This window comes from Arachis hypogaea, chromosome 13 (genome assembly GCF_003086295.3).
Source record: "Arachis hypogaea cultivar Tifrunner chromosome 13, arahy.Tifrunner.gnm2.J5K5, whole genome shotgun sequence".
Lineage (NCBI taxonomy): Eukaryota > Viridiplantae > Streptophyta > Magnoliopsida > Fabales > Fabaceae > Arachis > Arachis hypogaea.
In genome coordinates this window covers 27,622,067-27,638,080 of record NC_092048.1, presented here as the reverse complement: position 1 = coordinate 27,638,080, position 16,014 = coordinate 27,622,067, and the positions used below count along the sequence as shown (strand labels likewise).

The window sequence follows — 16,014 nt, the reverse complement described above, 5'->3', positions numbered from 1 at the left end:
AAATTGCTCCTCCATATATACTCTCATGCTTCGCAATTCATCCATCAAATCTCGCATTGATGGCGAAGGAGGGGGTGGTGATAGGGGTTCCTGTGATTGTGCTTGCACCTCAGGGTCTTGTGGTTGTCCTTGAATATGAGGTTCTTGGGCATCCGGATCTCTTCCCATCTATCTTAGAGTGCTGTCATCAATCTTGGCTACATTACTCAAGGAGACACTTTTCTCTTCACCCACGTCAATTCCAAGCCAGGTGAAAATCTTGGTCCAATGACAAGCATATCCTAAACCAACACTTGATTTTCCTTTCTTCATTTCAAGCATATGATGAACCATAAAATAAGGCCATTTATCTCCTTTCCAATCACCATAGCCCAAAGCACTAGAATATCTTCGTTAAACAAGATTCCATGGTTATGTTTTCTTGGAATCAACATGTATGAAAACAAATACATCAATATACGCTGCTCATTACCCAACCCACTGCAACTTATATTACCTCTAGCATCCATATGTGGATTCTCATACTGTAGACTCTGCAAACCAACCAATCTATTATATTCACCCCATTCCTCATCTACCACAAGACCTCCAGTAAATTTTGCCCCGTGATAACTAAATTCCATTGTCCAGCTAATTGTTCCAAAGTAACTCTATAATGCTGTGACTCTAAATCAAACTCAATCAGCGGCATTACCTCACCCTCTTCATTAGGTTCAGGAACAACATAATTTAAAGTACTATAAATAGCCCTAACCAAGTGCGGGTAATAATCATCCTTAGTTTGTACAAAATCAGTTAAGTGCTGTGTTTGCAAAGCATTCCACACCAAATTATAATGTCTATTATGAATGAACTCGGCTGTTATATACCTGGGAGGAACAATTTACCTTGACTCGAACTTCTCCACATAGTTGTTCAATGCCCTCGGAGACGGCAGCCACCTTGCCATGTAATGGGATGAAGCAATTAGTCTAGAGGAGGCAGAGCTTTCTCCCTCAACCCTAGCTCTTTTGGCGTTCTTAGTTCTGGCCATTATGGGAATATTGGTTTGGTGGGTTTGGTAAGGATTTGGATGAGGGTTTATATTATGTATGTAGTTTGGAGTGGATGTTGGTGAGATTGGAGAAGAAGAAGTGAGAAGCTTTCTGGATTTTAAAGAGAGGACAGAGGAACCAAAATGGTGTTCTTACGTTACAAAACGGGGGAGAGACTGGGTGTGAATACAATATGGTTTTCTGGTTTAATAGATAGCGCATTTCAAATTTCAATCGATTGGATTATATTACCAATCGATTGAATTCAGAAAAAAAATAATTTACATCGCTTTCCAATCGATTGAATTGTGAGACCTCAGGTTGTTTTCAAGCATTCAATCGATTGGAGAGTATAGACAATCGATTGAATTACAAAAATCCACTTTTTATTCATTGTTCAATCGATTGGGTCATATAACCAATCGATTGATTTATGCGAAAACCATGCTGCCTTGCAATTTTCAATCGATTGTTTTGTGATAAACTGTAATCCAATCGATTGGTTTTCAAGGAAACACGATTTTATGGTTCATTACGAACGTCACGGATCAAATATAAACTTTTAATCCATTAGAATGGCCAAAAGCTTTATTACGATCAATGGAAGATCTAATACGTTATTGTTTTTGTTTTTGATTATTAACAAACATAATAGATGATTGATAAAATAATAATTTATAAAATAAAAAACAGTTTTTATAATTAAATAAAATATATGGGGTTAATTTGTAATTAAAATTAGTTAAAAGACTATGTAGCAATTGTTAAAAAAACTTTAAAAACATATTTTGTTATGTGACCATTTAATGGTCCAAACGTTTTAGGACCATCGAATCCGGTGCCCTCTTAGTACGCTCCTGTTAGGGAAAGTATGAGGAGCTAATAAAATATTTGTACAATGTGTACAATGGAGGTTTAGGGAGTATTAGAGATATAACCATTAGGGTGTTACATTTTTCCATCAGCTGAAGCTTTTGGAATGAGTGGTATCATGACATGGTATTAAGGCGCTAGATCCGAAAGGTCAAGAGTTCGATCTTTGGTGAATCCCAAAATTAGTTTAAAAATAGTTATTCTAAATAATATGAAAAATGTTCATTTTGTAACTCAATAACCCATTGTACACATTGTACAAATAATCCATTGTCTCCCTAAGGAGACTCCTCCTGTTATTAGGCGGATACTCCCATCAAGACCTACCAACGTCCTTTTTGTTGATGTGTCATGCGTTAATGAGTGTATTTATAAAATCGGTTAATTCATTCTTGTAGATTTGTTTCGACCCAGCCGATTTACATAATCCGGACCGGGTCATTTTTTTTCTCACTTTGGTAAACGACGTCGTTTAAAACCCTAGCCCTTACCCTCACCGTCTCCTCCCTCAACATCACCTTCTCACTAAAGCTGAGCCCTCTCATCTCTATCACCGTGGCTCAGTGGCTCTCGCATAAGCTCTCTCTCTCTCGACTCCGGTCTCTCTACTGTCTCCGGTGTCGCACTTAAGCTCGTCGTCCCTCTTTGTGTCATCAGTCATTACTGTCTCGCACTCAGTCGCGCTCGCGCGCCTTTCCTGCCCTCCTCGTCGTCGGCGGCAGAAGCAGCAGGTCCCGGGACTGGTCATCGTCGTCGATCCCTGTCTCGTCACCGTCTCACACTAAATCCCGCACCCATTGTCTCCCTAAGGAGACTCCTCCTGTTATTAAGCGGATACTTCCATCAAGACCTACCAACGTCCTTTTTGTTGATGTGTCATGCATTAATGAGTGTATTTATAAAATCGGTTAATTCATTCTTGTAGATTTGTTTCGACCCGGCCGATTTACATAATCCGGACCGGGTCATTTTTTTTCTCACTTTGGTAAACGGCGTCGTTTAAAACCCTAGCCCTCACCCTCACCGTCTCCTCCCTCAACATCACCTTCTCACTAAAGCTGAGCCCTCTCATCTCTATCACCGTGGCTCAGTGGCTCTCGCACAAGCTCTCTCCCTCTCTCGACTCCGGTCTCTCTACTGTCTCCGGTGTCGCACTCAAGCTCGTCGTCCCTCTTTGTGTCATCAGTCATCACTGTCTCGCACTCAGTCGCGCTCGCGCGCCTTTCCTGCCCTCCTCGTCGTCGGCGGCAGAAGCAGCAGGTCCCGGGACTGGTCATCGTCGTCGATCCCTGTCTCGTCACCGTCTCACACTAAATCCCGCGCCTTTGTTGCGCTCGTCGCCGGCGGCGGCAGAAGCAGCAGATTCCGGGGCTGATCGTCGTTGTCTTCTTGCTTCGACTCTCGCCATCAACTTCCTCTTCACTGTCAGCTTCCTCCCCGCTGTCAGCTTCCTTCCCAGAAGCTGGTTCCCGATTTGGTGAGTTCCAACAAATTCTCCTGTTATTTCTTTTTCAATTTTGTTACTGTAATTTATCAATGCACTTTGATTTTGTTGCTGAAATTTGTTGCTGAGAATATCACTGAACTAGATTTTCTGTTGCTGAAAATCATCACTGACATGAATTTGTTATTGATTATCATCACTAAACCTTGAATAATTTGTTATTGAGCTGAAATTTTCTATTTACATTGTGATTGGATTGAACCTAACTAGTTGTGACCATATGTATACTTCAGTCTAGAAGATGGATTAATGGTTTATCTAGATAGATATGTGTTGGGGATGCTGAACAGTGCTTGTAAAAGTTGTTGCTGCAAGCATAAAATTTAATATTAATTTGTTACTCCTTTATATTCTTATATAAAGAATTACAATGGTAGCTTCAGCATTGTGTGAGCATATTATGTATTGTGAGATGTTTTGGTGATTAGCTAACATACTGTTTGGTGTCTATCTAAAGGTAGAGGAGGCAGGATAATTGTTTTTTGGAACTTTATCCAGGCATGTTCTTTGGTTGTTGACATGAAGCTTTGTCCATTAAGCTCTAATGGATTTTTATTTTTAATAGTTTATTATTTTGGTACACAATTAATTTTAACATTATGTCAACATTTTCAAGAAATCAATTGCCTTTATCTTAAATAATGTGTTATGTATCCTGAATACACCAAGGGACAGTACAAAGGCAACAGAGCATAGGAGTGCATTCAACAAATACAATATAAGGGGTCTGTCTCGATGCCTGAATTGGTTGAATTTGTTATTGATTATCGTCACTAAACCTTGAATTTGTTGTTGTTTTACTCAAATAATTACTTAAGTAAATCTTTTTGTTGCTGAAAGTCATCACTGAGTTGAATTTGTTAGTGATTGAACCTTGAATTTGTAGTTGTCTTGCTGAATAATCACTGAGTTAATTTTTTTTGTTGCTAAAAATCATCTGAGTTGAATTTGTTATTGATTATCATGACTGAACCTTGAATTTGTTGCTGTCTTTGCTCAAATAATCACCTAGCTCCTTTAAACTTTTACAGCATGACTTTACAGTTAATGTATTTTGTATTGTGTTCCTTCATCATTATTGCTTGTGCCTTTGAATCAAATGAAAAGATTTGTCAACGAAATCTCCCTGCAAAAATGAAGGTGGCAGCAGCTCCAAAGAGATTGAAGATCCCTCACATCCATTGCTGCAACACAGGCAAGCAGCTTTGAATAGAGTGAAAGGCTCACTTGACTGCTCTCAATTGGAGATTAACTGGCATTTAGATCCGTCGTGATTCCACCGTTCTATGTATTTTAATGAATTAATAACAAAAGATTGAAAAAATTGGCAAAAAATAGGCCAAATATTTAATATCAACTGTACTATAGGCATGATTCATTGTTGTAGTAGAAGTTATCTGTAATGTATTATCTTGAGGAAGCTTATCCTCTTATAGCAAATATTAAATTCATACATGTAATCAAAGTATGATCTTTGTCAAATACATTTGAACTTTTCCCGTCAATTTTCATTAGTTTTAATCAAAACTCTAGTATATATAGATTGATTCATTTGCGAAATATAAAAACAGAATCATAGGAAGCATGTAACACTATTATTCAATTCAAAATGATACATGATTCTCGTTCATGGTGTTAGCTTGTCATTTAGTTGGGGAAGAAGTGAAGAACTATAAAAACTCCTTTTTGTTTTAAGGTTCCAACAATGCTCATCATCAAATAGAAACCCAGAATAAATTGTATTAAGAATCATGATAAATATGTTCTCTTCTCTTTATCAATTATAACAACAACATGAGTACGAGTCTTTTTTAAAAGAACCAACTAAAAAAAGAAGATATAACGTAATCAAAATAAAATGAGTCAAGGCAACACCAAATCATATGAATTGCTGCAAGTTCTTCTTTAATATCTACATTGCATATACGAAACTTCAAGATACAAATATGCATGACAATGATAAATTCAAATTCTAACAATGGTACAAGATTAGTTGTTTACAAAGAAATTCACTAATTTTGTACTTCAAATTCAACAATGGCACACGAGGCACACCCACTGAGCCATTTTGTTTAATCATCCTTAACTGTTTGACAACAACACAAGTAATAGAGCTTCATCAGCAACAGCACCCACAATCATCTCATCATTATCATCATTAATCACCAAAACTAATCAGCATCCTTAATAACATTCTTGCTATAATAATGGTTCCAATCTTCTTCATCAGCATTCCTTTGTCTTCAATTACCAACATTCCATCAAGGTCAGAAGACACACACTAAATAAAATCACAGAAGACTTACCGGAAGGAAGAGCGGCGAACGGCAAAGAGGCTGACGGATGAGCTGCGACAAAGACCGACAAAAATGCTGCTACAATGGCGATGAAGACGGGGCTGGAGGCGGCGACGTTCAAGATGCGATGAGGGAAGACGACGATTCTGTCTCAGCCCTCAGGCGTAGACGGCGACTTTACAATGAGGCCGTGAGAGTTAGAGACCGTGGCGCTAAGAGGGGAGGACCGGCAAGAAGGAAAAAAAAAACCCAAAATAAACCGTTTATGACCACAAATAAAAAAGAAACAAAACTGTTAAAGATGAACCATGTTTTGGTTTGATTAATGCTACATATCGAGTATTAAATGGTAGAAGTAATGTGTCTTTAAAGAAAGATGTTTCTTGTATCTTTATCTAAGTGGTGTCATATTAAATATTACGTTGGAATTCTAATTCTTGGTACAGATCCATCCGACAAAATCTAACATAAGGCACATGAAAAAACTGCCTCATATATGCAACAAATTCGTGCTCATGCTCTAAGAGGTCATGAACCCGATGACACATTAATTTATTAAAAACAATTTGATAAATGTAATAAATAATAAATAACAAGAAGCAGAAATTACAATTTGAACTATTAAAATTGGTGGTCTTCCAACTAAATGCATTCTCAGCGACTCTCTTCATCACTACTATACAAACTATATATATATATATGCCGATGTTAGAACCAAACCAAACTTTTTCTTCTTCTTTGTCATCTTATTGTCTCATCACACTGGCACTTTGATAGCCACAAATGGTTAATTAGAAATTAATAAAAGAAAATATACATGATTGTGAAGAGATTAATTAGCGTTTAGAAGTAGCTCAATCGAGATTCAGTGGATTTTCCATTGGTTTGGCGGCGAGGAGTTCCAATCTCACATGCATTGACTCTGGAAGCAAACCTGAGCGAGCAAAGTGACTCACCAAGTGAAGATGGGTCTGGTGAGATGTTCACAAACATTAGTGTCTTTGAGTCTCCTCCTAGACATGGCTGTTTAATAAGAAAATGTTAACAAAGGAATCATCATTACCATTTCATTAAGCATTATTTAGAAATAAATTAGAAATAGGATTACAACTTACAAGTAGAAGAACCAAAAACAATAAAAGTTATTAACTTGCAAATACAAAAATATTGCTTCTTATGTAATAAAAATAAACTAATAACAATTAAAAATAATTCAAAATTCATTTCTAAAAGGTATATTTCGACAAAAAGAAACTCTAGAGAGAGGCAAGGGTATAGAGCTTTTAACCCTGAACATGGCAAGTTTTTTAATGGGGATAAGAATATATTGTATCTTGATAGACCTTGCACTAATATATAGTTTAGAGAGAATTAATGATATGTTTTTAAAATTTTTGCCTAATATTATTTTTTGATTAAGGTTATCTTAGCGATTAAGTGATTGATAGTTAACTTTAATTATTTATGGGCGAAACATGTAATTTCCAAAATAATTAATGTTGGTGTCAAATGGTATTATCAGATTTTAAAAACATCATTTTTAGATGGAATATTCTTTTAAGAGGTCCATTGAAGACAAATTCCCTTGAACATTACCAAAAGAATCAGGGGTATACACTGCTATTTTGACAAAATTGTCATGGATACTTTTTAAAAATGAAACTGGCCCAGCATTTAATGCATGTGTTTTTCTGTCTTCTATCATCTCTCAAAAAACGAAACAGATCCTGTTTTAACTTTTTCTCTCAAAGTGCATCTCAAATAACTGAGAAACTTTAAAAATACTTATCAAAACAAGTACATTTCTTTGAACCAGCACAACAAACTTGGAAAATGGTATGTGAAAGAAGAATTACCTGAAGTAGATAAGTAAGCTTTGAGTTCCTGAAAGGCACGTGATCCTCCTTCTTTGCCAAGGCAAATATTACATCACTCAAAGATGACAAACTTTTGTTGATAGCCTATATATATCAAAATAAATGAGAATTTAAATTATTTTAAATGAAATTAAGAGTTCAACCAGAGAACCAATTATTTTTCAGCCGGTATCGATTAACTTTCTTGAAATTACCCTTTTACCCTAAATTTTAAACATTAAATCTTAAACCTTAACCTTAAATCCTAAATTCTAAACAATAAATCCTAACCCTAAACTCTCTAAAAAGTGAGAGTTAAAAAAGTAATTTTACAATAAAGAAAAAAAAAAGTTGGCTAATGTTAGCTCATTTAAAGTTGATTCCCTATACTTATTTACCAAATATACAAGCACAAGAAAAATAAAATAAAAATGCCATGGCTACACATACCTGAGTTTCTTTTAACCTATCCCCGGTTGAGCCACTCTTTGATAGACGCTCACTACCAGCAAGATCAATAAGATTCAGAACACCTTGCACTTGTTGTTCAGTGCTCTAGCAGAAAAACAACGCAGTTTGCATATGATGGAATCAGTGTGTAATGTAAGATGAAGAATAGAATGTAAAACATGATTTTGATTAATTTGTTACAGAGAAACATTTAATGTATATATACATACCTCATTTACACCATATATTCTAAGGGTGAATACAAAATGACTTCTTGATGATTGTTCATTCATCTGGGTCTTTCCCACTGACCTAAAAGGAGAAAACACGAAAATTCAATATAGTTCAAATTGATATCGAAAGGCAAAGTATTTTGACTTCTAAGAGAAAATAATCAATATTTTGTTGCACTAGAATCAAACTAAATTACATTGGCTTTCCTAAGATTAGGCAATATTGCATACAACACCCTCAATTTGTAAAAGTACACACTAGCTATCTCTAAAGTTTAGACGACACTACACTTGATATCGCTGTATATTGTAAAATGTGACACCGACTTCGATATTGTTTTGTGAAATGTGACGCTGACCACCTTGTAATTTTCCATTTCCCTTTATCTCATTCACACAATAAAAGTTGTTGCCTATATTAATCAACTACTATGACATTATAATGTAATCAACTAAAGTGGCAAGCTAATTGACATTTGACAGTTTGTTGATGTAATGATTAATGATAGTTGCAAAACACAGCAGAATAGGACAAAAACTGGAACCTAATTTACCTGCTATTTGCGGCTTGGTTCAATAGAAATGCAACCTCTCTAGCACTCTGAACATCGACTACTGTGAGATCAGAAACATGTGTATTTCCACTTGTATCATGTTTAATTGTATACTGTTTTCCAGGAGTACCATTCTCTTGGCGTGTTGTAGATAGCAGATCACGAATTGTTTCGTTGTATATTTCCAACATCGACACCTGTAAAATATTACAATGAAAGAATACTCAGCATCTAAGTTTAGAAAACAAATGACGGACATTGCAATGATTGGAGAAGTTAAGAAAATACTTGATGTTACCTACCTGCATTTCATATTTCCAGCCTTGAGGCTGCTGAGACTGTTTTGTTTGAAATATTTGTTCTAATGAACGAGGTATCAAGCCCTTTTCCTCAGGATGTCCAGGCCTGCCCATCATTGTATAGGTTTTCCCTGATCCTGTTTGACCATAGGCAAAGATGCAAACCTGAAAAAGAAAACATGATGTAAAACCTGGTACTCAAAATACTGGTTGAAAAATTTAATACCGATCAAGAAGTAGAGTTATGAGGTGAAATCAGTAGAATCTCACCCTCTTAACTGACTTCTTTTGTTGAATTACAGAAAATAGAAACAAAAACAGAATTGGAAATACAAGATAGGAAATTGTAGAACCCGTCGACTCTCCTGGGTTCTCGGCATAAGGAGCTCCTTGGCCTCTGTTTCTATTTTTAGGAAATTCTGGTCTGTCCTCTTCTCCTTTCCCTCTTAGGTTTTGTAATGCTGCCTTCTAGTTAAAGTAATTCACTCACATGCTTTAATTGTTCTTGTCAATGAGCATACCTGTAATGACAGCCTGCTCATTCCCTACCTACAGTTCCTTGTCTCATCTGTTGACTAGAATAATTAAAAAGTAAAGGAGGAATTTTCCCATCCCTAAGGATGGACCCATGCTGTCTCTCTTTTATCTTCTATTTCTTTTAAAGCATTACTTTTCTCAGGGTATGCAACACATTATCGTATTATTTGCTCTAAGGAATTGCTTTCACAGTTAGAGTAGCGGTTAGATTAAGTCCTCCCCTCATCAATTATAAACATTTATGTATACAGGAAGAGGATCAACCAATTGAGAGAGGAGTGACTTCAAGTCTAAAACATTAAGACTGAAGTCATGTGATTTCACGAATGGCTTTTATTTGGCCCAGATTTCTCCTCTCCCCTCATTCTCATATAAAACCACTCAACCCACTAAAACATCTCTATGTGTATGATATACATACCAATTTGTGAACATGCATATTAGAAAAATGCAACTTCCGGCATCAAATCGACTAGGACTGAGGTGTTACACAACAAAGTTAGGTCAGAATCTAAGAATCCAGATAAAGAAGGATAGTCGGAATGCACAATATAGTCTCTAAATTTTTTTTCCCCCTCTCGAAACTGAGAAGCAATTATGTGTCAGTTATTTAAATATAACTTGAGAAGAGATGTAGCATAACGAAGCAGATAACAGAAGAACTTAAAAGTTACCTTATAACCATCAAGAGCACTTTGTACAAGCTGTGAAATTTCTACGAAAACTTCTTCTTGTGATGCCTCTGGTGCAAAAACTTTATCAAAGGTGAAAGAATGTTTTTGGCCTGCAAATAAAAAGAGTAACACGAGGTGACAATGTGTAAAACAAGCTTACAAAAATAAGAAATAATAACTTCAGTGTCATCACTACAAGAGTGTTACCATTTTGAGCTAGGTCAATGCCTCTTCCACAAGCTTCCATTGATGTTGGATAACTGAAGATCTTGCCTTCTGTACTACAACTTTCATCGGGCAACAATGGCCTCACTCGACAGAAAACACGAATGTTCCCTTTTAATTCCTGTTAAAATGGTGATTACTAAGGTATCGATACTTTTACTATCAGAAAACAAATCTTTTGGCTCAGTGAATTACCAAAATGGTATTGTGTAATTTTTTCCGCAGCATCTCCCCTTCTATAAGTTTATATTCTGCATCCACTAAGCGTTGTTGTAACTCATTTACGAATTTCTGTTGCCCTTCATATTCAGTCCTTGTCTCAATTACTGATATATCAGACACCTGATTATTAAAACAAGCAATAAATAAGATACATAAAGATTATCACTAAAATGTAACATAAAGATTAGAGTGAAATACTAAAATTATCCAACAAAATTCATGTTGCTACCAACATTACTCAGGTAGAACAAAATTCACCTGGTATACCCGAAAGGCTTGATTCATTTGACAAATCTAGCCAAGAAGTGGGTAATTTTGGTACCTAAAGAATATCATCTAATGTGTATGTCAAGGAATAATTCTCTCAAAAACTTTTCAGCTGTTAGGTGAAGGTTCATGAATACATCCACACACTCCTCACCCAAGAGCACTTTGGGCTTTGATATTTAGACAGTGCATTGACCGAGTCAGCAATTGATAAAGCATGGAATTTGTTTCGAAAACCTCGTGTCTTCTTACCTGCAGTTTCTTCTCTGCAGTTGCTAGCTGCTCATGCAATTCCTTTATTTGCATATCTTTCAAAGAACATTTTGCCTGTGCAGGAAATTTGCCATCTCATGACTCCAAAAAACCAAAAAACAAAAAAAAATGATGAATTTTGAAACAAAAGGAAACGTATGTCTTTAAACCAACCTCTAGTTCATTCGCTTTTAAAGTCAACTTGTCCAGTTCAGAAGATGAGTTTTCAGTAGATTCTTTAACTTTCTCTAATTCAGAACTCAGCATTTGCACTTGAGACAGTTGTCGGTCTCGTTCTTCTCTTACTTGTTGCAACTCTCCTCTAAGAGAAGCAACTTCACTAGCTAGAACATCCTTCTGTTTTACAGCCTCTTCTTGAGAAGCCTATAAAATGAATGCAGGAAATTGAATAGTATTTTAGTTGCAAGTTAACAATTAAGGGACAAAGGTACAAACACAAGAAAGAAAACAAAATCAAGTTCAATAAAATTACTTAGAATTTTCATGAAGGATGGTAATAAGAAATGCAAAACCCACAAATGTTTATGCTTAAAGTTTGTATAAATAATAGAAAACAATAATATAAGTAAATAAACTTCTGCAACTCTAAAATCTTTTGCAGATAAGCACTTTCAGTCTCTCCACTGGTTCTATCTACTATATAGAACATCTTTGCCAATATGAGTATATGACTCAAGATCAAATGGTTTCCACCAACATAGAGTGTCATAAATCACCCCAGATTAACAAAATGTTACTCATGTTAGCATCATTAAAATTTCTTGAATGTCTTAAGATTATATAGAAATCAGTCTACAACCTTTAGAACAAAGATTCTAAAATTTCCTTTCTCGAGTGTTGTTTTTCTAAAAACTAAGGAAAGAAAATCCTAATTTCTAAATAAGTAAATTATAGCAATTTGCTCATGTTTCTTTTTTTTGGTGCGCGGGGGGGGGGGGGGGGGGGGCAGAATTTCCTCTATGCTTCCTTACCATTGAACAGTTATAACCATTTAATGAACAATGGCGATTTGTGTAACCCAATAAATAAGGGGGGAAGATTAATTCCCTTAAGAATTTAGTTCAATTAGTAATCCCCCATTTGAAACTGAACCAAAATCTAAAACTTCTTTACAAATGAATCACATAACATTTGAGACCTCAACTAGCAACATTTTAAGTAAGCCAACTTCAAAATATAAGGATGTAAATAGTAAGATATGCTCTATATGAAGTACAGGAGCAGTAACCAACACCACGGGAGGAGAAAAAGAAAACAATTTAGTAAATCATAAAATTCTTCTTAAACAATTTTCCTTGTCAACAAAGGTTCTAGATTTCACCTTTTAGATGGTTACTGAAAGGCATTTCATGCATATACTAAAACTGCAAATATTCCCTTTATACATATATTCTACTTGAACTCCAAACTGGAAATGTTCACATGTGAAACAAACTCACAATGGACAATGTAAGTTGACCCCTTAATATGGTGATATTCTCCACCACAGTAGCCTTTTCTTTCTCAACGCGTTTAAGTTCATCTTCAACTGTTGAAAGCTCTGTATGAAGTTTTCCGTTATACTGTTGTAAGCTTGTTATGTAATCCTGTAACCGCTTATACATCTCGTTGAGCGACGATATCTGCAAAAACACATCAATGAAGACATTGGTACATTAGTATAGATCCTGAAATGATTTTGGGAAAATAGATGAAATGGAATTAAATTACCTTCTGATTTGCACTTTGGATCTCTCTTTGTGCTCTCCCAAGGTCCTCAGACAAAGTGGTATGTGACCTCTCGATGTTAATCCTGGACTCCCGCTCTTTCTCAAGAGATTCGGCTGCAGCCTTGTATGTAAAAAGATAATCGAAGAAAAGAATTTATTACTGGCATTTCCTTAGCATACAACATTCTCTGTTATCACAATTTAAAACTCAGTCCACTTGAAAATCTTTCTTACCGCCCTTTCTGTTTCTTCCTTGACCAACTTTTCTTGTAAATTAGTGCAGTTCCGTCTCATTTCTGTGATAATTGAGTTCAGTTCGTCTTCCTTGATTTTTAGCAGCAACTCTGTTATCAGATGCATTGAACCACATCAGTACTCGAATCCATTGAGATTTATTCAAAAACCAAAGTGGATAGTAAAAATGAAATTAGCCTACCAATTTCCATGCATTTTTGCTGTGTTAGTTCCAATGAGTTCTTCAACCTCTCCTGTTCCAGTGAGTAGCTCATCTCAATGTCTTGGAACCATCTTATGCAAACCTTAAGCCTTTTTATATAATCAATCATATTTTCACATCTTTCCTAGAAAAAATAACACTTAATGTTAGCATATGAAATCAAGCAATAATTCAAGTAATACCATGTATCTTGTCCATCAATTTACAAAATGATAACCCCTTTGATCTGAAATCCAGATAAGCAATTGACACAACAGGTAATTATAATTATAATTATCAAATTAGCTCAATTAAATTTCACTAACCTTATAATTGAATCTGTCTTTCCTTTTGGCTTTCTCATTTAAGAGTGCTTCCACATCCTCTCTTGTGAACTCTATTATGCCATAGTCTGATCCAGCATTGCTTGGTGGAGCACTACCAGGAGTAAGATCATGGCCACCACCAACACCATTCACAAGTGAAAAAGCTTGCCTTGATCTTCCATTAATGGGAGTCCCCACCATTGTTTCACCTCCAACTTGTTCTTGCCCTTTGTCTATTAGCATCTCATCAACCTCAAAGTTCTGAAAATATCCTCAACCAACACAAAAAAGAAGATCACGCATTTTCTCAAACATGAAGACTGCACTGAAAGAAAGAAAAGAATGAGAGAAGGAACAAAAGAATCCCATGATTGGGAATGAAACAAAGAAGGTACCTTTGAAGAAGGTGTTGGAGGAGAGGATGTGAGTGAAAATGGAGGCCTGTTCTGGGTTTTTGTGACCATTTTTTGAAGCAGAAAATAGAAACACAGTTAGATGAAGAGGCACAAGATAGAGAGAGGAAGAGGAAGAGAGAGAGAGAGAGAAATGTGTATAGTGTTGTAGACTTGTAGTAGTGTTTGTTTGTGTGTATTTCTCAGCGTAAAACTGTAAATAGTTTTGTGGGGCCTTTGATTGCATTGAAAGCTAACAATATATCAAAACCGTTGCTTTAGCAGGCAGGAAGATTGATGATGATCCACGAACACAAAAACAAAAATATAGGGGAACTTTTTTTGGGTACAAATGTAGAGAGAGACTAAATGAAGAAGAAAAATAGTATAATATACAAAAAATTGTTATCTCCCAACCAAATTCAACTACTAAAATATATTTGTATATAAATATATATAAAATTTAATTTATTTTTAATATATATATTTTTTATTAATAATTGATTTTAATATATATATCTAACATAATTATAATTATAATATATAATATAATATAATATAATTTTAATATATTAACGGTATAAAATATTTTATATAATTATTTAATCACATTTATTTTTTGGAATGATAATTAACACTTTAATATAATCAATATAAAAAATAATTATTTTTACTATATTGTTACATAATTTAATATACGTATAAAATTATTTTATATTAATAGTATATAAAAAATAAATTTTATATAATAATATGAAGAGGTGAAAAATAATCATAGGTTTTTCCACTTGAATAAAATAACAATCACCTTGTCTCAAACTAAAAAAAATATATGCTTTCTTTCTTAATTTATATACATTGAAAGTATAATATAATTAGACATAGATTATATTTATATTAGATTTTCAAGGTAAAAAAATTAAAATAATGTTTATTTTAAAAGAGATATAATAGAACGGCTGATATATATATATTAATATAATTTAACACATTTATCATTTCATCGATAGAATGTATATATGTATAAATTTTATACAAAATGTTTTACTTTATATAGTTATAAAAGAATTATCTTTTATTTTAAAATTGAGGTAGTGTAACATATAGGAGAATATTTATTGTGTGTTAGTTGTGTGGTAGATGACGATGATGATGATGATTATTATTCTAGATCTGTTATTGTTGTTGGTGCTGTTCTTGGTCGTACTTACTTTCGCTTTTCTACTGCCGTTTCAGTTTCATCTCTTGGAACCTTTTAAATAAATAAGCTGTGATGGTCACGTGGGCTTACTAGTAGGTAGAAAGTAGAAATGGTCTCACTTCTCGGAGTGTTGCCTTTCCCTTACAAGTGTCACGCTTATTACTAGTAATCATTAATATTAATATCTAAATCTTTCAAGCCCTAATCATAGGATTAGGATCTAAGTATATGTCGAGTTAATTTGTTATGCTACATCACATTTATCTCCGGGTTATTAGGAAATATAGTTTCTTGAATCCTATGCCAAAATATGATAACATTGAGAGAGTATCTCATGTTTAGTTTTAGTTTAATTTTATTTTAAATTTTGTAAAATATTACATAAATATTTATGAGTTTATATATTATAAAAATTAATTTAAAATTTAATGTGAGATTTATTATTATAATATTTAATTTTTTTAATTTAAATTTTATATTATTTTAAATTATTTTAATTAAATTATGAAAATTTAACTAAAATAAAAATTATAGAATTTTGGCTCATTGAATTTGAAAAAAGAATTCCAGTGAAAAAATTAAAATTTGTGGAGATAAAAATTGAAAATTCTGTGCATTTAGATTGAAAAAAATTGAAAATTTTTAAAATAAT

At 34.3% G+C, this 16,014-nt stretch overlaps 1 protein-coding gene across 3 annotated transcripts; it reads right to left on the bottom strand.

Moving 5' to 3' along the window:
• Positions 1-6,203: 6,203 nt before the first annotated feature.
• Positions 6,204-14,381, bottom strand: LOC112737827 (kinesin-like protein KIN-14N). 3 transcript variants are annotated; one of them, XM_025787954.3, is made up of 17 exons: positions 14,165-14,381; positions 13,770-14,030; positions 13,444-13,588; positions 13,242-13,351; positions 13,009-13,128; positions 12,738-12,920; positions 11,452-11,661; positions 11,278-11,352; positions 10,732-10,878; positions 10,519-10,657; positions 10,312-10,421; positions 9,104-9,265; positions 8,802-8,998; positions 8,245-8,326; positions 8,015-8,119; positions 7,565-7,669; positions 6,204-6,731 (listed from the first exon to the last, which is right to left on the bottom strand). In XM_025787954.3, exons 1-17 carry the CDS (start codon positions 14,231-14,233, stop codon positions 6,552-6,554), a joined length of 2,400 nt encoding a protein of 799 aa, XP_025643739.1. In that variant the 5' UTR covers positions 14,234-14,381; the 3' UTR covers positions 6,204-6,551. The 3 variants fall into 3 exon arrangements, with proteins under 3 accessions (XP_025643739.1, XP_025643740.1, XP_025643741.1); XM_025787955.3 differs by having other exon boundaries at positions 13,770-14,094; positions 14,165-14,331; XM_025787956.3 differs by having other exon boundaries at positions 13,770-14,089; positions 14,165-14,293.
• Positions 14,382-16,014: the final 1,633 nt, after the last annotated feature.

Bases quoted from the DNA above. Each gene is read 5' to 3' on its own strand.
- LOC112737827 (XM_025787954.3), bottom strand. From the start codon at position 14,233: ATGGTCACAAAAACCCAGAACAGGCCTCCATTTTCACTCACATCCTCT. The intron at 11,662-12,737 runs GTGAGTTTGTTT...TTCATTTTATAG, and splicing joins GTCAACTTACATTGTCCATT to GCTTCTCAAGAAGAGGCTGT. The intron at 9,266-10,311 runs GTAACTTTTAAG...TTTCTTTTTCAG, and splicing joins GTGCTCTTGATGGTTATAAG to GTTTGCATCTTTGCCTATGG.